This window comes from Carassius gibelio, chromosome A18 (genome assembly GCF_023724105.1).
Source record: "Carassius gibelio isolate Cgi1373 ecotype wild population from Czech Republic chromosome A18, carGib1.2-hapl.c, whole genome shotgun sequence".
NCBI classification, from domain to species: domain Eukaryota; kingdom Metazoa; phylum Chordata; class Actinopteri; order Cypriniformes; family Cyprinidae; genus Carassius; species Carassius gibelio.
In genome coordinates, this window is record NC_068388.1 from 968,955 (window position 1) to 995,037 (window position 26,083).

At 42.2% G+C, this 26,083-nt stretch overlaps 2 protein-coding genes across 3 annotated transcripts; one reads left to right on the top strand and one right to left on the bottom strand.

Annotated features, from left to right (window-relative positions):
- Positions 1 to 89: 89 nt before the first annotated feature.
- LOC127934173 (leucine-rich repeat-containing protein 49) lies at positions 90 to 21,271 on the bottom strand. 2 transcript variants are annotated; one of them, XM_052531383.1, is made up of 18 exons: positions 20,636 to 21,271; positions 17,158 to 17,229; positions 16,353 to 16,416; positions 16,050 to 16,253; positions 15,309 to 15,402; positions 14,623 to 14,826; positions 13,867 to 13,933; positions 12,378 to 12,521; positions 11,717 to 11,778; positions 10,547 to 10,697; positions 10,057 to 10,140; positions 8,612 to 8,787; positions 6,933 to 7,019; positions 4,929 to 5,163; positions 4,297 to 4,482; positions 4,104 to 4,213; positions 3,128 to 3,275; positions 90 to 1,633 (listed from the first exon to the last, which is right to left on the bottom strand). In XM_052531383.1, the coding sequence occupies exons 4-18, from the start codon at positions 16,150 to 16,152 to the stop codon at positions 1,412 to 1,414; spliced, it is 2,073 nt and encodes a 690-aa protein (XP_052387343.1). In that variant the 5' UTR covers positions 16,153 to 16,253; positions 16,353 to 16,416; positions 17,158 to 17,229; positions 20,636 to 21,271; the 3' UTR covers positions 90 to 1,411. The 2 variants fall into 2 exon arrangements, with proteins under 2 accessions (XP_052387343.1, XP_052387342.1); XM_052531382.1 differs by lacking the exon at positions 20,636 to 21,271 and adding an exon at positions 17,307 to 19,514.
- larp6a (La ribonucleoprotein 6, translational regulator a) lies at positions 19,680 to 26,083 on the top strand. The gene is made up of 3 exons (XM_052531384.1): positions 19,680 to 20,397; positions 22,198 to 22,396; positions 24,503 to 26,083. Exons 1-3 carry the CDS (start codon positions 19,832 to 19,834, stop codon positions 25,586 to 25,588), a joined length of 1,851 nt encoding a protein of 616 aa, XP_052387344.1. The 5' UTR covers positions 19,680 to 19,831; the 3' UTR covers positions 25,589 to 26,083.

The following is a 26,083-nucleotide window of genomic DNA, read 5'->3' on the forward strand; positions in this document are numbered from 1 at the left end:
ACTTGCTTTCGGTTTCTATTTAAACAAAGGTGAAAAATGTTTTGTTTGTCTCTCCAACTAAATTCAGGTCAGTCAAACTTTTTCCACTATTAGCTTTTTATTAATCAGTAAAATACAAAAAATTAATCAGTGCACAGGAAGGATCATATGGTTTGATTTTGACATTCAATATGAGGAAGCGACATAAAAGCAGAATGAACAAAAGGCCTTAAACACACTCTACACACACACACACACACACACACACACACACACCTTGATGCAAACACTTTATCTACACAAACTCAATTTAATGCAGTGTTTAGAAATGAGTCAAAACTCCACGGATCATGCAGCTCAAGAGCAGGTTTGTTCTCACCATAAACCGTCTTCATCTTAAAATCTTGAAATGTTTAGAGCTGTTAACTGAATAAAATAGGAATATAATCATTATAAAATAAAATAAAATAAAATAAAATAAAACGGACAGTCAGCATGTGTCCTAATAAAATACAATAAAAATAAATAAGATAATAAAATAAAACTGATGAACAAAGTAAGACCCATGAAGATTATTCCAACCTAAAATAATACAATAATAAAAATAAAATGTTATAAATGACTTTTGTTGCAGCTTGGGCCCTAACAAAATGAAATCAAAATTAAAATAAAGGGCCTGTCCTCCAAAAAAAAAAGACCATATAGGTCGTTTGTGCAAGCATTTATTACGACCTATATTTACGTTTTAAAGTTAAGTTAAATGTTAAAAATAATAACAGCATCGCGTTGCGTCTGTCGTCATGAAATGACGTATAAGTTCATTACCAACCAAAATGAACGTTTATTTAAATGCAATGTGTGGGTGTTTTACACCGATCTCACAGTATTTCCTACATATCTTATTCGTTCGAATGACCACACCTAACCCCACCCCTAAACCTAACCCTAAATTATGATTTATTGAGCATATACATTTTCGTGCACGTCCGTTCCCTGGGATCGAACCCATGATAGCATAATTACATGTCAAGGTATAACGCAATAATCTAGCAACTGAGCTACACGAAACGCAAACCAGAGTGCAAATAAAAGAGTACAAAATAAATATGAAAACGACCTTTTGCCGATAGGGGCGCAATTTAAGTATACGCTCTGATGGGTCGTATTTCAGGGATTTGGACAAACGACCTACACGAGCGTATTGGTTGGAGGACAGGTTGAAAATAAAGTAAAATAAAAATAAAATAGTTTGATTTCTCTTTCAACTTAATTACCATCACGACAGAGCAGCAGTTTGAGAAGAATCTTCATCAGGTCAGTTAAACGGTTGTCATGTCTGAGGTTTGTATGTGACACATGTATTTCCTCAGGAACACCGTTAGGAACATCAGAGGAACCACAGGAACGAGCAGATCGACTCCGATAACAGTGTTCATGTCTGTGATTGGCTGTGGAGCCGCTGGAGGCGTGTCTGTCTGAAGGCCTGTCTGTCTCTCATCTCCAGAACACAGTCTCTCACGATCTCACTGAAGAGCGACGGCCAGAGCTTCTGCAGAGCGTCTGCCTTCACGCAGTGAGCGGATGCTCTGTGGATCAGCCCTCGAAGATACTGCTGCACCATCTCTGAGCGCTCCGAGGCGTCAGCGCCGCCCTCCTGACACACACACACACACACACATACACACACACACAAAACTCTAATTCAGGTTTTAGGCCCCACCATAGCACAGAAACTGCACTTGTTAAAATTACAAATTACTCGCTTCTTGCGTCAGATCAAGGCTGCATCTCATTTCTAGTTTTACTTGATCTTAGTGCTGCGTTCGACACCATAGATCATGACATACTCATAGATCGATTACAAAACTATACAGGTATTCAAGGGCAGGCTCTAAGATGGTTTAGATCCTACCTGTCCGATCGTTACCATTTTGTTTATTTAAATGGGAATCATCTCATTTATCACCAGTAAAATATGGAGTGCCACAAGGATCCGTCCTAGGTCCCCTTCTATTTTCAGTATACATGTTGCCCCTTGGTAATATTATTAGAAAATACAGGATTAGTTTCCACTGTTATGCTGATGATACTCAGCTATATATCTCAACGAGACCAGATGAAACTTCTCAATTATCTAAGCTAACAGAGTGTGTTAAAAATGTAAAAGATTGGATGACAAATAATTTTCTCCAATTAAATTCGGATAAGACAGAGATATTAATTATTGGACCAAAAAACACTACACAGAATCTTGTAGATTACAATCTGCAACTAGACGGATGTACCGTAACTTCCTCTACAGTCAGAAATCTGGGTGTTATATTAGACAGCAATTTGTCTTTTGAAAATCATATTTCCAATGTTACAAAAACTGCATTCTTCCATCTTAGAAACATTGCCAAGCTACGAAACATGTTATCTGTTTCTGATGCAGAAAAGCTAGTTCATGCATTCATGACCTCTAGACTGGACTATTGTAATGCACTTCTAGGTGGTTGTCCTGCTTCTTCAATTAACAAGCTACAGGTCGTCCAAAATACACCGGCTAGAGTCCTTACCAGGTCAAGAAAATATGATCATATTACCCCAATTTTACAGTCTCTGCACTGGCTACCTATTAAGTTCCGTATCAGTTACAAATTATCATTACTTACCTATAAGGCCCTAAATGGTTTAGCTCCAGCGTACCTAACTAGCCTTCTACCACGCTACAACCCATCACGCTCCCTAAGGTCACAAAACATTGGACTTTTGGTAGATCCTAGGATAGCAAAGTCCACTAAAGGAGGTAGAGCTTTCTCAGATTAGGCTCCCAAACTCTGGAATAGCCTTCCTGATAATGTTCAGGTTCAGACACACTCTCTCTGTTTAAATGTAGACTAAAAACGCATCTATCTTAAATTGTGAGTGTAGTTGCATCTGATCAAATTATTCTACAAATCCTGTCATACGTGCACAAACTGACAGTCACCACTTATAAGCTACTACTAAATATTGTAGAAACGTAATTTTCTGTAAAGTTGCTTTGTATTGATTTGTATTGGAAAAAGCGATACACAAATAAACTTGAAAACTTGAACACACACACACACAGTCAGTGATGCTGGACGTGATCGATCAGCATCAGTATATGTGGTGCTGGTCTCACCTCGGGGCTGTCAGAGAGTCTGCTGGGGTAGCTGAAGAGAGCTCGGCTCAAAGTGTCTCCCAGCTGTTTGCCGTTCTCCTTCAGGTCGTCTGGACTCTGACCGCTTCTGCGTCCGCGTCCGTCCAGCAGGAACTGCAGCTGCCGCTTCCTGCAGAGAGAAGGACAGAGCCACGGACACACGTTCAACAGGACCACTGCATCTGAGATGCTCATGAGTGCGGTCTGAATGATCCACTGTGTGTCGTTTGATTTGGGAGTGTGGAGATGAATTACAGTCAACAAGAACCACACAAACCTTCTTAACAAATAAAGTTAGGCCATGCCAACCTAAAATTATAATATAATATATATTTTTTAAATAAACTTAATTTAAAATGAGGCATCTGAAGTACAGGCCAACCTAAAATAATAATAATAAAAAAAGAAAAAACAAACAAACAAAAAAAAAACATTAAAATTAAAATTGCTGAACAAATAAAGTAATGCATTTGAAGTCAATGCTAACCTAAAATAATAATAGAATAAAAACAATTAAATTTAAATTAATTTAAAATAAAGAAAATGTTACTGCTCGGGTAAAAAAAAAAAAATCATTGATTATATTTTTTTATAAATAAATAAATAAAATACCCATGGAGTTTTAATTTTATGAATTGCTATGACTTTTTTTTTTAATCTCCCAGGATTCATGGGTGCAGCAGACGGATGAAAAGATTTTCTGAAGAGCACAAGAAGAAACTTTACTTAATACCATAGATTTCAGAGGATTAAATAATCCTGGACACACACACACACACTGTAGGATGGCAGCTGCTGTGGACATGCACTGGCCTGTCGTCTCACACACACACACCCACCCACACACACACACACACACATACACACACACACACAGGTTTTTCACAGGTAATGTGAGTGTTTCAGTCTGTGCTGAAGAATCTCTCACACACACACACACACACACACACACACACACCTGGACTCCTCCAACAGCAGCAGCAGGCGGCAGCGTGGTGTTTCTGTAGCAGCGACGTGACCCAAAGCACCGAACATCCTCTCCGAGGCTATGACCTCATTCATGGTGACCTGAAACACACAAACATCATCACACACACAGGCTCCCGACACACACACACACACACACACACACTGACTGCCGCTGCTCGGACCTCGGTGCCGTTGATCTTCTGCAGGTTGAGGTGCTGCAGTCTGTAGATGAGGAAGGATCTCCAGAGCGTCAGTCTCACCACAGGATTCCCCTCGGGATCAACAGTGATCTGCTCCAGACGCCGCACCTGAGCCAGAGCCGCCAGCTGAGGGAGATGAGTGATGCTCGTCTCCATGAACATCAGGTGCTGCGCAGGGCAACAGAGACGTCTCATGATTCATTCACACAGCTGATTCGTTCAGAACTGAAGCAAGTGAGCATCGTTATGAATGATTCACTGAATCACTGACTCACTCAATTACTTAAAACTGCTGATTCTTTCAGAAATGAAGCAAGTGAATGTCATTATGAATGGAAGAAATATTGAGCTATTCTATGAATCCACAGTATATCACATTTGCAGTGGTGCAGATATTGAAGAAAAGCAGCACTCTTGCTGATGGGATATTACTAAACTATATAATATGACCCAATATTATTGAGATCTATAAATAAGCAAACTTGTTATGTCATTAGCACAGCTTACAGACTATTGAAACACTATCGGAGCCGGTTGCTGTGCTTGCACTGATTCATTTGAATCTGCTCGAGCTCAAACATCTGCAAGTGCCTCCCGACCGCTGTGATCCTCACCGTGAGGTTTGGGAACTTGAGGCGGATGCGCAGGAACATGGGAATGATGGAGTCGAAGTGCATGTATCTGAAGGCGACGGCGGTGACGCTCGCGGCCGTCTGAACGCCCCAGCAGCGATCCAGAGTCTCCAGGGCCCCGGGGCCGAACAGACGCAGTGTCTCGCCGTCCAGCTCCGCCAGGTGAATGTCAGACATGGACAGACTCTGAACATTGGGCCCGCCGGCGTCCTGCGGCCTGCGAACACAAACACGTTCCTCTGATGACTGAGACGAGCTGGAGTCTCCCGTTACACACGACTGTGTGAAGGATTTCAACATGTTCGGACAGAGACTCCTCTGAGAGGAACATTTGGATGAACTCCAGCCTGTTCACGGGATTAGTTCACTCCAGAGTAAAAATGATCATTTACTCGCCCCCGTGTCATCCAAGATGTTCATATCTTTCACAAAGATGTCAAAGAATTAGATTTTTTTAAGGAAAGCATTCCAGGTTTTTTCTCCATATAATGGACTTAAATGGGGAACATTTGGTTGAAGGTCCAGATCTGTGGTTAAACAGTATATAAATGTTTTTTTTTTGTTTAGAAAATGATGGTTTCTCTAGAAAAGACTCTTATTCCTCGGCTGGGATCCTGTAGAGGCTGCAGTCTGGACCTTCAACCCAAAGATCCCCATTGAAGTCCATTATATAAGGAAAAATCTGGAATGCTTTCCTCAAAAACCTTAATTTATTTGCGACTGATGACAGAAAATCTTTTATTCTGGAAGTGAACTAATCCTTTAAATGAGATCTGTCATCCAGAGAGTATATTGCTTCAATTGTGTTTGAATTTATACATGATAATCACATTACAAGCTTGTGTGCATACAAAACAAATAAATCTCAAAGTGATTAATTCATGTGACCCTGATAAACCAACTGTATTTCTGACTGACGGGTGAATAAAGCATTGAATCAGCATCAGAAACACAAGCAGCTGTCAGTCAGTCACCAGTGTTTCCAGTGTGGTTTTGTTAATTATGATTGGAGCAATTTGGTTTTGAGAGATTCAATTTTGAGAGGTTAATTTAGAGGGGAATAATGCGTTTTTAATGAATGCTCTTGATGAGACACACGTGACTGACGCTGTAATTCTCTGCCCACAGACCGAGCAGAAACACTTGCAGCGCAGACGCTGTTTCATGCATCTGTAGTGCACTTCTGCTCGTTCACTAATTACTCTGCTCCTACGCTGAAAATCATTCATTTAATGGAGCTATTTTACAAAGAGAGCAGCCAAGAAGCTGATCAGTCTGTGGACCACTGATGCTTTTAGCAAGTATTAAAACACACAAAAGTGCCTGGTCTATCAGGCATCGTCTCTTATAACCGGATTAATCTGATGTTTAGTATAACATACAATAAAAATGATTTATAAATCAACTATTAAATAATAAAAATATATACAATTAAAATAAATTAATCATTCAAAAACAATCAAAATTGGGGAAGACGTGGCCTAATGGTTAGAGAGTCGGACTCGCAATTGAAGTGTTGTGAGTTTGAGTCTTGGGCCGGCAGGAATTGTGGGTGGGGGGAGTGAATGTACAGTTCTCTCTCCACCCTCAGTACCACGACTGAAGTGCCCTTGAGCAAGGCATCGAACACCCACCTGCTCCCCGGGCGCCGCAGCATAAATGGCTGCCCACTGCTCTGGTGTGTGTGTGTGTGTTCACAGTGTGTGTGTGTGTGTGTGTGTGTGTGTGCACTTTGGATGGGTTAAAAGCAGAGCTTGAATTCCTAGTATGGGTCATACTTAGCTGTATGTCACGTCACTTATTATTAAAATAAAACTTTTAGCAATAGTTATTTAAATCAGTAAAATAATTTTTTTTTATTAAATAATAAAATAAACCATCATGACCATCCCAACCATCACAGCATCATGAGCACAAACTCAGAGCAGCTGGCCAGTTCTGACTCTGATGCATGTCAGTGTGAGTCAGTGAAGAGGTCAGATGTACCTGGCGTCTCTGGGGCTGTTTGGTCGACTGGCCGATCTTAACCTGCTCTCATTCCCTCCGGCTGAGACTGTGAGCGGACTCAAGCGTCTGTGACAGAGAATCACACCGGTCAAACAGGTCCACTCACACACACACACGCATGTACTCTCTCTCACACACACACACACACGCATGTACTCTCTCTCACACACACACACACACACACACACACACACACGCATGTACTCTCTCTCACACACACACATGCACACTCACACATACATTCACACACTCTCACACTCACACACTCTCTCTCAAAGTCTTACACACTCACTCTCACACTCTCACACTTGCATACACACAGTCTCACACACATACTCACGCACTCGCATTCTCAAACTTGCATACACACACGCTTGCTTGCAGGCACATACACACACACACACACAAAGACAGACACACACACTCACTCTCGCACACAAATTCACTCACTATCACACTCTCGCACACACATTCACGCACTATCGAACTCTCGCATGCAAACTCACTATCACACTCTCGCACACACACTCACGTAATGTCACACTCTTGCACACACACTCACTCACTGTCACACTCTCGCACACACAATCATTCTCTATCACACTAACAAACACACACTCACTCTTGCACACACACAGACACTCACTATCACACTCTTGCACACTCTCTCACAAACAAACACAGACACACACACTCACTCACTCATTAACACACTCTTGCAGACAAACTCACACTCACTCTCACACTCTCACACACACTCATTCACTATCACACTCTCGCACACACTCATTCACTTTCACACTCTCGCACACACACTCACACTCACACACACTCATTCACTATCACACTCTCACTCACTCACTCACTAACACACTCTTGCACACACACTCACACTCTCACACACACTCATTCACTATCACACTCTCGCACACACTCATTCACTTTCACACTCTCGCACACATACTCACACTCACACACACTCATTCACTATCACACTCTCGCACACACACACACTCACTCACTCACTCTCACACACACTCACGATCACACTCTCGTACACAAACTCACTCACTGTCACACTCTTGTACACACACTCACTATCACACTCTCGCACACACACTCACTGTCACACTCTTGCAGGCTCTCACACTCTATCTCTCTCTCACACACACACACACACACACACACACTCACTCACCCACTAACACACTCTCCCACACACACACACTCACTCACTCACTCACTCTCACACACACTCATTCACGATCACACTCTCGCACACACACTCACTGTCACACTCTCGCACACACACACACTCACTCACTATCACACTCTCACACACACACACTCACTCACTGTCACACTCTCGCACACACACTCACTCACTGTCACACTCTCGCACACACACTCACTCACTGTCACACTCTCGCACACACACTCACTCACTGTCACACTCTCGCACACACACTCACTCACTCACACTCTCGCACACACACTCACTGTCACACTCTCGCACACACACTCACTCACTGTCACACTCTCGCACACACACTCACTCACTGTCACACTCTCGCACACACACTCACTCACTGTCACACTCTCGCATTATCACACTTTGCACACACTCACGCAATCTCACACTCACGAGTGACCTTCACCTGGGCTCGTCTGGCGATGTCTCCTGCGTGTTCCCATTGGTCTGGGCGGGGCTGTGGGCGGGGCTGTATTCTGGACTGATGTCTTCCTTTGAGCCATTCTGGGCAGGAAGCTCAAGGCAGGCTTTAAGCCCCTCCCACTGCTGTGCTGCATTCTGGATTGCGAGTCGACGTCTTTCCTGCGACAAAAGAAAGACAGAGTGCTTTAGATCCATTAGATCCTTCCAGAACTGCGTGAAACTACAGCTGCAGTAAAGAAGCAGCCTCTGGGTGAATCTCATGAAGATGTCTCAGGTTTTTAGGATGGTTTTATATAATTTACTGTAAACTTACACTAAATGATAATTTAGTTCTGTGATTTCTCAACAAAATAGCTGAGTAACTGTGAAGTTCAAGCATATATTTGTTGATAACTAAATCCCACAGCGCCACTTCTACTAGAGAGACGCTGCCATGAAGAAATAATTCAAACACGCAATCGCTCTCACTAATGCATTCATATGAATGTAATCTGTACTGTGTTACTTTATCTGTATCTGATTTAGAATGAGCAAAAATCTGTGAGAAATAAAACGACCCAAAGGCAAAATAACTGATTGAAATGAGCTGTTATAGGAGCAATAGCCATGTAGCCTGTGTCATATGCCATAGATGTGCACAAGGGGCTTATTTGCTCATTAATGACGTCATCAGCGACTAGTCAACTTCGAACAATTAAAATAAAGCAAATAGATTTAAACAAAGGTTTAAAATAAAAACAATCAAAATCAACAGTGCAAACTATGCTGCATTTCATGTGACCATTAACCAACATCAGAGAACCGTGAACATGCAAATGTGTAGTTAACTTTTTAAAATATGAACTTGACTAACAGTTTTGATGAGATTCACTCATCTACAGTTTCTGAACTGTTCAATATTCATAATAAGGGTCTGAACAGTTGTTGTTTTTCTATGTTCTTGACCTCCAGCTGCTCCTAGAGAATAAAGACTGAATCCTGGGACTGAATCTGTCACACAGATGTCAGAGCTGAAGCATCGCTCTCATCCAAAAGCATTCGATTAGTTCCATCCAGATATCTGGATGAGCTCCATATCCCATCATGCACGTGTGAGATGCTTCCACCCACAAACAGTGCATTACAGGTGATAAATGCACCTCTCCTGCACGTGTGAGTGTGTGTGTGAGCACACGGTCAAAAACAGTCACGCATGCAAGAAATCCCTCACACACCACACAACGACTGCAGTAAGAAAAAAACATTCTTTACTTGAGATGCACAATGACTGAAGATAAGGAGTCTTGCTTTCTGAGAACTATTTTGGCTTAAAACCAGAACAACTTCCAGCAGAGGACTTTGTTTTCTCTCTGAATTGAGTTGATTTTTCTGAGCTGTCAGAAATCTGTCGGGAGTTCTGGTGCGGTGATGAAGTGTGTGTTTTTATACCTTGTGCGCAGCCTGTTTGTGACTCTCTTTCTTCTTCTCTTCCTCCTTTCGTGCTGAAACACTCGCCGTGCGTCTCTCCTCCTCCTGCAGAACAGCAGCAGACTGTCAGGAAGTGATTAACACACACACACACTCACACACACAGCAGAGGAGCACATAAAGGCATTTGTGAAGTCTGTGTGTGTGTGTGTGGATCAGAGAGGATTATTTTCAGATGATTTGCTATCCCCCCAGCTGTTTGCTTCCCAGCATGCATTGCAGTTTTGGAGGCTTGTCCGGGATCACTCGGAGAGAGATGGAGATCAGGCTACAGACTCCCTGTCTGTCTGAATGTGATTTACTAATTAATGAGTAACTAAAGGTATAGGTCTCTAATGGTATAGTAGGCGATTTCGGAAATGCTAGAAATAGCAAGCTAGCATTGAAAGCATAAGATCCCACCCTCTCTGCAAATCCCTCTCCAAATAATAAGAGGCTGGAAGGGACTCACTGTGACGCGCTTCATGTCGAGCAGCTGAAGGTGAGGCGAGCAGCAGCGGAGGAGAGTCTGTCTGTAGCATGACTCCAGCGCGACAGGATTCCCATCAACGCTCAGCTCACTCAGAGAGCGACAGGTCCACAGACAGGCCAGCGCATCAAACCTGCGCACCACACACTTCAGTCAGAGAATACACTCATTACACCTGATCCCTGTTAGTAGAATACAGCTTCAGAGAAATAAACTGGAACAGTGTTGTGTTACTTCCCTCCGTACGGAAGCCTGTTTCCACCACGGAATCAAAAATAGTTTAGTGATTCAGATATAAACTGAGAATATGATGCTATGACTGCGAGATATAAACTCTGAATCACAGTGGGAAAAAAATAGAATTGCAAAATCCACATTTCAAGAAAAAAGTCAAGAAATAAATTTTGATTTGTGTGATAAAAAGTTGCATTCACGTTTTTTTCTTTTTTCATTCCACGAGAGAAACATGCTTCCATATTACTGGCCAAAACTGAATAAATTAATTAATGTAACTTATTAGCCCCGCCCACAGACCCTGACCCACACACACTCACACACACACACACACACACACACACTCACACATAAACCATCACACTCACACACAATCACACACCCACCCACCCACACACACACACACACACACACACACACATACACACTCACACACACGCACACTCACACACACACTCACACACACGCACACTCACACACACATACACTCACACGCACACTCACACACACACACTCACGCACACCCACACACACACACACACACACACACACACACACCCACACACACATACACTCACACACACTCACACACACACACACACACACACACACACACACACGCGTGCGCGCGCAGGGCTCTGGATGCAGCAGTATGACACAGCAGTAATGAGGAACACACACACACTGGAGCGCTCGGCCCATCACACTGCATCAAGACATCAGACTGTAACGCTCCCTTAGCAACCACAGCACTCAAACCATGACAACACAGCAAGAACATGTTCCCATGGTTACAGAATCAGGGACACTGGGCGACTGTCGGAGGCTTCGGCCGTGTGTTTGTCACACAGCCCCGCACTGCTGCAGGACAAGGACACGCCACGTCCTCAGACAGGACGGGGTTAAACAAGCTCTTACCTGCTGATGCTGTTAGCGCTGAGAAACAGACGCTGCAGACGAGGAAGATTCTCCACATCCGTCTGCAGACAAACAGAGAGACAGAGACACAGAGATGATGCTGCATCCCACAGCCACTGGCACACCGATCCACCCGCCCGACACACACACACACACACACACACACACACGCTGACGGGAGGGGCAGCGGAAGAGCAGGACTGCGGGGGAGGGGAGAGTGTGTGTGTGTGTGGGGGGAGAGATGCTCAAATTCAGCACACACACGCAGGAAGTGTTCGACAGCAGAAACAGCAGATATTGTTTTCATCAATTTGTGGTTGCTAGGGTGATGAGGATGGTTGCTAAGAAGTTTCAAAGTGGTTGCTAGGATTTTTTGGATAGCTGCTTGTGTGTTGCTACTGCTGTCTGAAAGCCTGAATTGATCCTCTCTCTCTCTCTGACCGCATCTAAATTTAGCAGCTCTGCCCCAGACACAAAAAAACGTCACTATTTTCATCATCTCACGAAGCCCCTCGTGAATCCCAGTCTGTGAAATCCTGACTCTCTGGATGACTGAATCTTTCTCGTATGTGAGTGTGTCTCGCGTGTGTGTGTGTGTGTGTGTGTGTGTGTGTGTGTGTGTGTGTGTGTGTGTGTGTGTGTGTGTGTGTGTGATCCTCACCACAGACGTGATGCTGTTGTGCCGCAGGTTCAGTTCGGTCAGACAGCTCAGACCCTGCAGATTCTCCACTCGACTGATGCGGTTTCCAGACAGATTCAACAAACCAAGATTCCTCAAACGAGACACGTTTTCAATCTGAGAGATCTGAGAGAGAGCAGTTACAAAAAATGAACTATATTCCAAATAAATGCTGTTCTTTTAAAAGATTAATCACAGCTTCCACAGAAATATTGAGCAGCATGACTGTGTTCAACATTGATAATAATCAGAAATGTTTCTCGAGCAGTAAATCATCATATTATTCTGATTTCTGAAGATCATGTGACACTGAAGACTGGAGGAATGATGCTGAAAATACAGCGGAGCATCACAGATGTTTACTGTGGTTTACAAACAGTAGTAAAGAAAAAACAATGTCCTGTGTCTAATTTATTAAGCAACACATTTGATGCATCAACATCAGTCTGACATGAGCCTGTAACTGCAGACAGAGTCCCACTGAAGAAATGCTTTGAGAACCACACACACACACACACACACACACACACACACGTGCATCCGTCATCACAACATCCAGACCACCGTGCAGTGAAGAATTCGGGCCTGTATGGATGTTTAAAGTTACAGCAAAAAAAAAAGAAAGACTTTCATAAAGAAACACAGAGGCACAAATTGTTGTTGTTCAAAAGCAGTGAATCAATAAAGCCATTGTCCGACAGGTGACAGAAAGCAGCCACACCAGCACTTAACATGATTAAAATAGACTAACGTGGGAAGTAAATGACAGACTGAGGCTGGAAATTAGCAATCCGCCCTCAAAAACACCCTGCACCTCCTCTCATGCTGAGGATTTGTGATGGGTTACTGACAGCAGTGAGGAGGCGGAGCTACTTCTGTACAGCACCAATCAACCAATCAGCATCCACACTGCTGCTTTACATGAACAGAGTTCAAAACATGACCTTCAGTAACACGAAATTACTGTTGGTCAACCTCAGATGGTCAAAATCATGTTTTTTTATTTCCATATTACATGAACTGTGATATATGCACGGCTTTGACATTACTCATGTTAAAGTCATGATGAAACTGAAGTATTGATCTTTTTTTCCGTATTGTGACACAGTGTAAGAGATGAATAAATGTTGGGCGGGACTTGGTTCTGTGGTTTCGTTGTTGATTGGATGCTGAGATGTGGGCGTGGCTCTTAGAATGTGTATGCAGATGAGCATGAGCTACAGGGGCGGAGCTTAAGAGCACTTATTTGATTGGAAAAATCCTACATACCTCACCACAGACAGGAAGATGTTTTGATTAAACATTTTATTTCAATTTTATTTGCATGTCATTTCACTTTTGCTAGTAGAAAATAGTTCATTAGACACATCTACCACATCACACTGAATTTGAACCTTTATTAAGACTAGGCATGAGATGTCAGTGTCTCATAATAATAAAATCACATGCGATGTTGCCTGAGAAGCTGTACCTGATTACTATGTAAGTCCAGAACGTCAAGTCTAGTGAGGCCGTCCACATCACAGATCCTCTGGATTCTAGGACAAACATTCATTTATCACTGATTAATGCAGATGAGATGAACAGAAAACACGCTCAGAACGACTGAATGAGTCGTGTGGACAGGAGACGCTGAGACTCAGACAAACACTGACAGAGTAATGAGATCCTGCGGCATTCAGCATGAGAACGCTTCACACGCAGAGACGACTCTGATTCCAACATGAGAAATTATAGAATGCAGAAATTAAATCTGTTTTGCATTGTGTCATTCTTTTCAAAACAGTTATGCATTTAATCATGCCTTCTTATGCACCTTATAATGTCTTGAATAAACACTTTTAGAAAGTACAATGAATTAACACATGACAATCATTTAATCGCAGATGCACAGAATCTATGATGCATTTCATAGCAATTACTTATGAAGAGATATACTGCATTATAATGTTCCTTATGAAGAACTTCAGAATGCATTTTAATGAAGTCTTCAAGTAAAGTGTTACTGAAACTGTTGTGGAAATAATGCAGTCACAAAGCATGGTCTTCAAAAAGGGCTTGATGTTTTTCTTTTGAGAATATGATCTGGAGGTTTCCAAACTTATTCGATGAAACATGCCAGCTTTAGTTCAGATATCAAACGCTGACAGTTTAATTGGAGTGGTGTTGGTTTTAAGAGCAGGGTGTGCGCATTCCTGTGAGATTACACACACACACAAACACACACCTGTTCTTCCCGAGCAGCAGCACACGCAGCGAGGTGAGGGAGGAGACTCCACACATGTCAATCACACGGTTGTCATAGAGATCGAGGACCACGAGGCGCTGCAGGTGAGGCAGGTCCTGCAGGTGTGAGACGAGGTTGTGCTGCAGGTTGAGGAGACGCAGATTCTCAGCCGAGTCCAGATGAGGGACATCCGTCAGCCCACGCCTGCAGGACACAGGTCAGAGGTCACAGGTCACTGTCTTAACTACACTGAGTCTGCTGAATGACCCTGCCTTGAGAGAGACTGTGCTGCCACCTGCTGGTGGAACTGTGTCATGCTCATTCACATGCTGATTAAAAATATATATAGTATTATTTCTATTCATTTGCAATAGTATTGCATTTTATTTATTTATTATTATTTATTTAAAAAAATATATTTTAATACTGTAAATAATATATTTGTGAAAAACAAACGTTAAAACGTTTAAATATGGTGTTAAGTGCAGGAAAGCACACAAACGTGAATAAATAAATACTAAAAAGTATTTAAAATACTGTTTATGATACTCACATTTTTATTAAAAACTAATACTATTTTTAAAAAAATAATGCTTAAATACAGTGTTTATCAGTTTTCTTGTCTCGAGTTTGCTTGTACATGTTTGCTATGCAGTTGCTAGGTGTTTTTTAAATGAACAGGATACCGGTCCAGATCCAGTCTCTCTGGGCAGGAAGTGATGTCATCTCTGAAGCTGAAGGCAGACGGGAAACACGGGACAGAACTGTCACGCAGACTTCCTGTGTGATAATAATAATGTGATAATTACGATCTGCGCAGAATGACTGACTCTTAAACTCATTTTGTGTTTAACTAAAGTGAAAATGGAAATTATAAAAATAAAAATTATTAAAAACGTAAAAAAAAAATAAGTAAAACCTAAAGTAAAAAATATTTTACAACAGAAAAAAAGAGTAAAAAGTAAAATAAAAACAATTTAAAGTTAAATAAAAAATAAAATAAAAAATATTTAAAAACTGAAATAAAAACTAAAAAACTAACACAAAAATAATTAAAAACTATAATAAAAAACTGATTAAAAACTACAATTTAAAAAATTAAATAAATAAAATCAAAATGTTTAAAACTAAAAAAAAATTTAAAAAGCTAAACTAAAATAAAAATAAAAAACTAAATTAAAATAAATATCAAAAACTAATTAAAAGCTAAAATAAAAAATAATTTAAAACTAAAATAAAAAATAAATGAAAGGTTAAATAAAAAATTATTAAAAGCTAAAATAAAAATAATAATAACTAAAATAAAAGTGTATTAAGAACTAAAATAATTATGCGAAAAAATTTTTTTTATTAAAAATTAATAAAGTATCTCAGTGATCCTGAAACACTGAAGCACTCATCTCTGAGTGGTGTTCCTGTGATCTCACCGCGCGTGTGAGCGAGCGCTGCTTTGCTCTGAGGGGACGTGGACCCCGCACTGTGTGTGGCCCTCTTCACACGATACACCTGGGGCCCCAGATCCACCACCATCCCCACAGGAAGAGCCACAGGAAGAGAGAAGACACAGCGACCCGCAGCCGAGAGCTGGCTGTCACAGGACAGAACCGGAGCGCGCAGCTGCAGCCGAGCGTCTGACCCACACACACACACACACACACAGTTGCAACAGAGCACTCTAAACATCACTACCATATTATAATTGTCTATTAGCAGACAGAAGAGTTCTGTACCGGGTTTGGACGGGTTTGGTTTCAACGAGTCCACATTCAGTGCTTTCTGAAGATCACTGGATAACTTCAGATCGAGAGCAAAAGAATAAAGTCACAGTGTTAAAGTTACTTTCAGTTTGGAAGAAATAAATGCACATCTTACTGAAAACTACTGTATATCAAACACTGATTATATAAATAAAATACACTACAGTTCAAAAGATTGGGGTCGGTATTAAAGAAATTACTACTTTCATTCATTAGGGACGCACTCAGTTGATCAAAAGTTACAGTAAAGATTCTATTCATCTGTGAATCCTGAAACATAGAACGCATCAATCTTGTGCAGCACAACTGTGTTCAACATGTTTCATGATTTCTGAAGATCATGTGACACTGAAGACTGGAGGAATGATGCTGAAAATACAGTGCAGCATCACAGAAATAAATTACACTTTAACACAGATTCACACAGAAAACAGCTGTTTTACATTCTAATAATATTTCCCAATTTTACTGCTTTTGCTGTTTTTCTGATCAAATAAATGCAGCCTTGAGAAGAGACTTTATTAAAAACACAAACTTTTGAACAGCGATGCATATCATTTTATTTACATATGCAACTTTATTGAAATTGATATGCAATACACAATAAATATTTTAAATACAATTATTTATATGTCCTTGAATTATATTAATGCTTATTGACGGATATACAGATGTGCATGACAGATATGTCCATTAATGTGCATAAGGATACATATATGTTATTTTAATTTGCACGAGATATCATATGTTTTGAGTTAATAAGGCACTATTTCTCTACCTCAGACGCGTTGCTCAGTCTGTGGGGCAGTAAAGACCGCACTGCTGCCAGATGCTGCTGATAGCTGAGTACCTGAGAGAGAGAGAGAGAGAGACAGTCAAACTACTATATATCTACTACACTGTAGTAAAGCTGAGTCAGTCTCTCACCGCAGGCGGAAGGATCCGCGCAGAAAGCGCTTTATTGCGAGCGTCCTGCGGTTTATTCGAGCGCATCTCCAGTGTTTCACCGCAGACTGCGCGTCACTGCGCGTCCTTAGCAACCAACTTTTAGTAAACAGTAACGGAGAGTTCCGGCGGAAGTACGAGACTTCCGCTAAAAGTTTTTTTTTTAATAATAAAACAAAAAGAAGTCCATTAAAAACATGTTCATAGTTATTATCATAATAAAGTAAATGAAACCGAAATGTAAGTTTCTCTCTTTCTCATGGCTTCACCATCCTCCTTCTATTCTTCCGTCTGTGTAGACTAATAACGACGTTTTGGCCTTTAGTGTTCACTTTTGATTTGATGTTTACTATTGTCATTACTACCTCCAATAAAAAGCATAAAGTATGTTTGTTTATTTGTTTGTTTTTCTTCTGTATCCCCCAAGTTTGTTTTTCTTATTGAAGCCTTGCAAAGTAATGTTATGCAATAAAATAAAATTAATTCCAGTGAATCAGTTTTAAAACTGTTCTACAGACATCCACAGAAGTTTTCTCATAATTGACATAAGAGTATAAATTTATTGATATTCAGTTATTGCTTAAAATGCATTATAAATATTTTAAATTAATCTTTGGTAAAGAATTTTTTTTATATAAAATCTGTGAATAATCCAGCATAAAATCATCCACAGACAAACCACGCTGATGCTCTGAATGTGTTTCAGAAAAGCAAACAGATGTTCATCAGCGTTCACAGCAAAACCAGCTCATCCTCACAAACATCACTCTCTTCATCTCAAGAAAACACTATTCCAGCTTAAATACCAAAGTATTATTACATTGTCTTTTGTTTTTTTTTAGAATAACACCTTGCCATTTTAATGTTTTAATTTTCCGTTCATGTGGTTATTTATATGGATCTGTAAAGGTCATTTAATAATGGTTCCCTTCGACTCATTTCACAATGAGGAATTACACCGGTGCACAATGCAAACAATATACTGCCTTTAATTTACACTGAATTCATGTGAATAAAACAAGTCTCTACTGAGAATCATCTTCACTTAGGCTTCATTTTCTTTATGCCAAGTGCAATTAATTGCTTCATTTTGTGTTGAATGGGGATTATGCATCACTACAGCATGTAAAAACAGTATAAAGTCAGCTCAGGCTTTAATGAGTGTTGTGTAGATGCACAGCTGGACACAGGTCTGATGAGTGTCTATGAGCGAGTGTGAGTTCTGCTGTTGACCTCATGATGGACGATGGCTTCACATGCATCTCATGAAGAAACTAGTGCATTGCATGATGAATTATTGGCTTATTCTGGAAAACAGATGTAGAAATAGCGCTTGCTCATCCTGCTGGTGGAGAACTTCTGTATTCAGACACAAATGATGATGTTTGCATTGTGTGCTTCATCAATAGCGATGCATTCACTCATGAACATAAAGGTCCTCAGCGTTCAGTGTCTATAAAAACTGCTGCAGGAAAGCTGCATCTCCCAAAAACACATTCAGACTGAACAGAGCAGAGACAGCTGGTGATGGAGGACACGGGTCAGACAGATCAGAACCACAGAAAGACTACTGCTGCTCAATAAAGACCAGCACTGAACACACGAGACGCTTCTTTCAGGCTCTGTTCCTGAGTTTCACTGCTTTACAAATAACAGAAGAGAAGCATCTTAAACTGAACCTGGAGCTGCTCGAGTCTGTGCTGCGCATCATTAGTATGCGGGACACGGCCGTGACGTCACTCACGACTGAGCTCAGCCCCGCACACACACATCAATCACAGCAATGACTCACACACGCACGCACACACACACACACGCACACACACACACACTTTCACCTTAAATAACTCCAGAACGCTGCTCATAGAGATCTATTTTAGGATATTTTGGATAAATATTTGTGTGTATGTATGTATACATAGCCTGCATTTTTTTTTCAAAGATGCCAGTGCTTCCTGTCACAGCTGTGCAAAGATTTGAAAAACACTATCATAACTATTAAACTGAATTTAAATGTGTATTTAACCTCAAAAGGATCTCGAAGTAAAAAGAGCTGCTGAAGTCTGATGCCGGCTGTGCTTTAAAATTAAATTATCATCATATTAATATTTAAATAGGGTAACGTGTAATCTGTAACCATTTCTAAGTAACGTCCCACAATGCCATGATATAGGCCAACACACACACACACACACACACACACACACACATTACATGTTTTACACGTATGCCTTAACTTAAACCGAATCATTTGGGATTTAGTGATTTAGTATTTGTAATAACTGAAATGAAACCACTGCCTTCATTGTGTTTGTTCTGGAGGGTTTCTCTCGGAGCAGTGAATCCGCTGATGTAAAGCCTGTTATCTGATTACAGATAAAGTGTGTCGCGCGTTGATTGATCTTCTTCTGATTGTCTTCACGTGAAGCGATCAGCGTTTTTCTGATTTAAACGCGTCGACGGGACGCTCGCGGCTTCTCCAAGTAACGAGAAAGAGACGCGAAGAGATGTCCGCCGTGATGAACGCGTTCCTGCGCTGCGTCGCGTTCCTGCTGCCGCCCTCTTGGCTTCAGCTTTGCTGGTGGGTTGGGGAGGCGTCATGGCCCAATCCCAGAGCTCGATTCAAACACACAAAGCCTCTTACATATGAGGAAGTAGCAGCTCAAGACGAACCCAAACCCGTCCCCTCTTCCTCCTCTGACAGCTCGGCTCCGGCTCCGTCTCCGTGGCGCAGATTCTGGACGCTCTGGTCCGCCGTGGAGCGCGTCCTCTCGGCTCCCTTTGATCTTCACGCGCGCTTGGGAAGTTTGTGTTCGCCGTACCGCGTCGCAGCCGGTTCCCCGTCGAGCGCAGCCGCGGAAGAGGAGGCGTTCACGGCGCAGATCATGAGCTCCAGCACCGAGCAGCCGCAGCCGGACGCGGAGCCGCGGGAGATCAGCGCTCCGGTGACCATCACCGTCGCCATCCAGGCTGCGGAGGACGAGGAGCCCGACGAGGAGCCTTCATACAACACCATCGAGCTCCAGACGGGCAGCGGCAGCGAGGACGAGATCGGGAGACACGATAAATCCAGGTAGAGACACTCGATCACGCATATTTATAACCGTCTCACATATAGTCATTGGTTTCCACTGATCTCTCCATCCGTGATCCAAACAAACACCAGCCGCGCTTCAAGACTATAAATAGCCTCGCACACGATGCTTGACCGCATGAAAGTGCACATTTCTAACTGCGCTTCAGACCCCGTGTGTGTGTGTGTGTGTGTGTGTGTGTGTGTGTGTGTGTGTGTGAGTGTGTGAGAGAGACACCTGTCGCAGCTCTTCAGGTAGGAATGACACCAGACCTGTTGCTCCAGCTCCTGTAGATCTGTCCACTCCAGAAGTCCTCCAACATCATGATGTAATGCTCCTATACATGACAAGCATCTCACGATAGACGGCCAAACATCCGTCTAGATGAGGGGTTTTCAATCTTTTAGATGACATCCTTCAAATAAGATCATAGTCTTGTGAGGAACCAACATTCACATTTTTTTTTTTTAAATGTAACAACCTGATTTATTCATTTAAAACCGATATAGTATATACTATACAAATGCACAACATTATTTGGAAGAATTTATTTTCTGAGCTTTTGCTACTCACTTTAGTAGGTGTAGATACACCTATTTCTTAATGTTTTTGTTTACCTATAGATTTATTTTATTTGTATATTTTAATGTCTTTGTACATTTTTAGTTTCTTTAAAATCTCCCTCAGACCCCAGCACTTCCTTGAAGTTTATTTGAAACATTTACTTGAAATAATTTCCACTAATAGCCCTTCCTTGTGGTTCCCAGTAAAAACAATTTTAAATGCGTGTATACTTTTAAAAGTCTTCTTATAAATTTTTTATTTTTATTTAATAGTTTAAAAATTTACGTTTTTTTATTTTACGGTTTCCCAGCACTTCCTTGCAGCCCCCCCCCCCAGTTTTTTAAATACTTATTTTAATTTATATATTTCAATCAATTTTTTTGTAATGTTTTGGAATTTAAAACGTAAACACTTAAACTTATCTAAAAAAAAAAAAAAATCACTGACCCTAAGCACTTCACTTGTAGCCCCCCCCCCCCCCCAATGTTTTTTCATCAATCTTTTTTTTTATTTTTTTTATTGGATACTTTAATATTAGTAATTTAATTGCTTTATTTTCTAAAATGTTCCACTCATCCTCCAGCTCTTCCTTGGGAAACCCCTGGTGTTCACTAGTGTCCTCAGTGACCGCAGCGAGACTCTAAACTCTGTGTAATTAAATCTGTCCCACATGACCTCCTGAGCGAGGACGAGCGAGTGTTAAGTGTGATGCGAGTAGCTGTGCGTCTGCATTGTTGTGGAGCACTAATGAGTGGCTGACGCTGCTATTGTGCTCCGCAGCAGTGGGTGGATGGAGACGGGCCGCTCGCTCTGCTTCAAGAGCTTCCCAGCCTCGGTCTCTTCAGGAGCTTGTGTGACCGTCCCGAGCGGATCCACGCTTTTAAAGGTTGTGTGCTGTAAGGCAGTGAGTCATCAGTTTAATTTGTTTTCTGAAGGTTATTTCCAGCAGACGGCTAGGTAAGCCGTGGAATCTCATAGAAAAGATTAGATTTGTTCTGCTGCTGGAAGCAGAGCTGTGTGTGTGTGTGTGTGTGTGTGTGTGTGTGTGTGTGTGTGTGTCAGATGGAGAGGTCTCGGTGCTGCTCGTGTGTTGGTGTTCGTGGGCAGCGAGCTGTGATGCTCATGCGTTCGCGCAGGCTGTTGGATTATGGGGGAATCGGAGACCTCATGGGGCCGATGGGACACAGACGGACTCCCTGCTGTGGATTGATGTGTGTTTGGTGTGTGTCTCTCAGTGGAGCAGGGACCAGCGGCGGGGAGCTGGAGGAGGAGAGCTGGCAGCCTCCGGACACAGAGCTCATCCAGAAACTGGTCACACAGATCGAATATTATCTGTCGGACGAGAACCTGGAGCACGACGCCTTCCTGCTCAAACACGTCCGCCGCAACAAACTGGGCTTCGTCAGCGTCAAGCTGCTCACCTCCTTCAAGAAGGTAAGGGCTTCGTCTTCCAGTTACACAAGACTTCATCATCTGTTAAAAAAAATAACTGCTGTCTATTAACGGTTTTATTTTACTCAAAGCAGACACGTGCTTTTAAAATGTATTGTTTACTAAATAAAAAATTAGAATAGACACATCAAAATATATAAATGTAATCTTTTTTACAATAAATATTTATGTAATGCATTTAAAACAAAGATTTTTTACATTTCTATTATAAATAAAACAAATTGTGTATATATGACACACACAAACACACAAGGTGTGTGTGTGTGTGTGTGTGTGTATACTCCACTTAAAAATTAAGTATATGTACATTAACATTTTCTATATAAAGTCACATATTTTTTACATCTCGCGACCATCCATAAATCTCATTAATATTTACAAAATTTGAAGTCATTGTGTATGTATGAGATCAATACTTTGGCTTTGGAAGTCAAAAAAATCATTCATTCATTGTCTCTGTAGAATAATTGGCATGAGTCATTGGTTTCATTTTTTGTATTTAAATATTACTTCAACATTTTTTGGTTAAACAGCCATGTTTCCACTGAGGAACTGAACTTCCCGTAATCTTGAAGAGAGCTCAGCCAATCAGAGGAGTCACGGTTACCATGGAAATGAGTGTCTTGGCGAGCCGAGCAGCGGTCCTCGACTCCCATGATGCATTGCGAATGATGAATCCCATTGATCTCCGTTCACTCCACTTGTGTAAATCTCACAAACGTGCTTGAATGTCTTCATGCTGCTTAAACAATGAGCAGAAATCAGTTTTATATCATTCTGTCGTTTCTGATCATCATTCACAATACTTCATGGGATTCGCTGATTCTCTTGTAAAACTGTTTTTGCGTCTTTCTGCGTTTTACTTCAAATCAATGTGATTCATCTGTGAGTGGGTTGGTTCGGTTCATGACTCCGAACTCTTTATTAAAGCATGTTTTTGAAAAATGCAGATGAAGAAACTAAAGGAGAAAGCACAACCTATGGACCGGTGGATGATAGTAAATCATTTGGTTTGGTAATTTTAAAAAAGGAACTGGCATTTTTAAATGTTTCACTTTAGCTTCCTGTTTCAATACAAAATGAGAAGCTCTGGGGGAAATGCATTTGTCAGATTATTTGAGTACCCTGCACTAAATTACTGCTCTGCAGCGATCTCATGCTGCTTTTGATGCTCATTCTGAAGAAGCCTGGCCCGAGTTGCTCTTTCACTCAATCTCATCTCAGTTGAAGCTGTACTTTGATGTGCATTGACATGGAAACAAAGATTTTTTATTTTCTCTTTGAGGCATTAATGCTGAATGGTTCACAATGGAGTCTCATGTTGACGACTGATGCCCCTACACCGTTATTAACATCGTAAATCATTGTACAACACTCTACCTTGTTTTCTTACCTTTAAAATGTAAAATCCAGTAAACTAGTTTTCACATTTTCAAGGAGTTTCTAATACAACACTACAGCATTTGCCATTTATATTGATTTAGACCAACAATATAAAATTTAAGTAAACATCTTGATAAAAAAAAAGTACCATAAAACGAGATTAATCCCAATAATTAACATTTTTTGGAATACAAATAGGAACATAAAATTATTGGTGGTTCGTTACCATTATAGATGTTTACTGCACTATGACGACTTCTGAGAATCCTTTAGTGGTGAAAAGTGTCGTGTGAATCTTAAAGGGATAGTTCACCCAAAAATGAAAATTGTCATTACTCACCCTCATGTCGTTCTCTACACAATCAAGGCTCATAAACGTAGCAAGGAAATCGTTAAAATCCATGTGACATCAGGGTTTCAAGGGTAACTTCACAAAGCTACAAACTCCTGATGTCACATGGATTGTTACCGATTTCCTTGCTACGTTTATGAGCCTTGATCGTGTAAGTATCCTTGCAGTCTATGGAGGGTCAGAGAGCTCTCAGATTCCATCAAAAATATCTTAATTTGTGTTTTGAAAATTGATGTTGTTCAGTTGCTTGGACGCAATCTCTTTTTGTTTAAAGCACTATGTAAATAAAGTTGACTTAAGAAGATTGATGGTCATACCTGAAGGTTAAATGCATCCTGTTTCCGTGTCCTCAGGTCAAGCACTTGACGCGCGACTGGAGAACCACGGCGTACGCCTTGCGTCACTCCGAGCTGCTGGAGCTGAACGATGAGGGCCGTAAGGTGCGGCGCAGGACGACGGTGCCGGTGTTCGCCAGCGAGTCTCTGCCGAGTCGCATGCTGCTGCTGAGTGAACTCAAGCGCTGGCCGGAGCTGGGAGTCGCACTCGGAGGCAACGGAGAGGCAGGAGCCACCCAACAGGAGCGTCTGATGGAGCTCCTGCTGAAAGCTTTCGGAAACTACGGTGCCATCGCCTCCGTGCGGGTTCTCAAACCCGGGAAGGACTTGCCGGCCGATCTGAAGAAGCTGAGCGGGCGTTACTCTCAGCTGGGAACGGAGGAGTGTGCCATCGTGGAGTTCGAAGAAGTGGAGGCGGCGATGAAAGCCCACGAGGCGGTCGCAGGAGACACAGGAGTGTCTTTGGGATTGAAGGTTGTTCTAATCGGCACCAAGCCGCCCAAGAAAAAGGTCCCAAAGGACCGGTCGCGGGACGAGGGAGTCGGCGGGATACGCAAGAGTCGCTCGCTCAACAGCCGCGTTCGAGAGTTGCAGTATCACGGCGACGACTCCGCCGCGAGTTCCTCGGAAACCGAAAGCAATCCCACATCGCCGCGCTTGGCTCGCAAGTCGCGCTCCTGCAACAAGCTCAGCCCCACGAGCGGCGGGCCCAATCACCTGAGTCCGGCGGTGTCCCCGCGCTCCAGTCCCTGGAGCAGCCCACGAGCCAGTCCCTGCACCCAGCGCAAGACACACCACTCGGGGAAGTCTCCGCTGGCCAGCGAGGGCCGCTTGAGCCCCGAACCCGGCCGCAGATGGGCGGACTATTCCTCGGACAGCAGCTTGACCCCTTTGGGAAGCCCGTGGGTCCAGCGGAGGAAGCAGGTGGCCAGTCAGGAGAGCAGCCCGGTGGGAAGCCCGATGCTCGGGAGGAAGATCCAGAACGCCGACGGGCTTCCTCTAGGTGTGGTTCGGCTCCCGAGGGGTCCAGACGGCACGCGAGGCTTTCACTCGTCTTCTCCCTGTGACCGGGGCAAGACTGCGTCCACACAAACCTGTCTTTAAAGCCCAAGACCGTCCCTCTCGTCTCCCGGACCCTCACACTCTCATGACCATCTCTGTAGGACTTGGCCCGTCTTTTGTAATACCTTTTTCTACATGCTGCTTTTGTTAACGTTTTATACGTCTTAATTTCTCGCTGAATGATGGCATCGCAGGGGAAGCCGTTCTGAAAGTGTTTACGTTTTAAATTCTCGCCAGTGTCTGCCTCTCGTGTAAATGGGTTCTGATGTGATCCTCCGGCACTGGAAACGTATTTAGTTTTATTTGCTTTAACTTCTATTTGGTTTCTGTCTTTAAACATGCTTCACTTTAGTGCTTTACAGATCAGATGGGATCTGTTTTTTTTTTTGTTTGTTTCTGTTCTTCCGGTTGAGTCCTCTCTGTGAAAGTGTTTGAGGTTTCTGTCCCGAGCACAAATGCCTGGTATCTGCCTTCAATCTGGTTGGAGGCAATGCACAGTCTGCTTCCTCACTGTACAAATAAATCACTACAATCGCA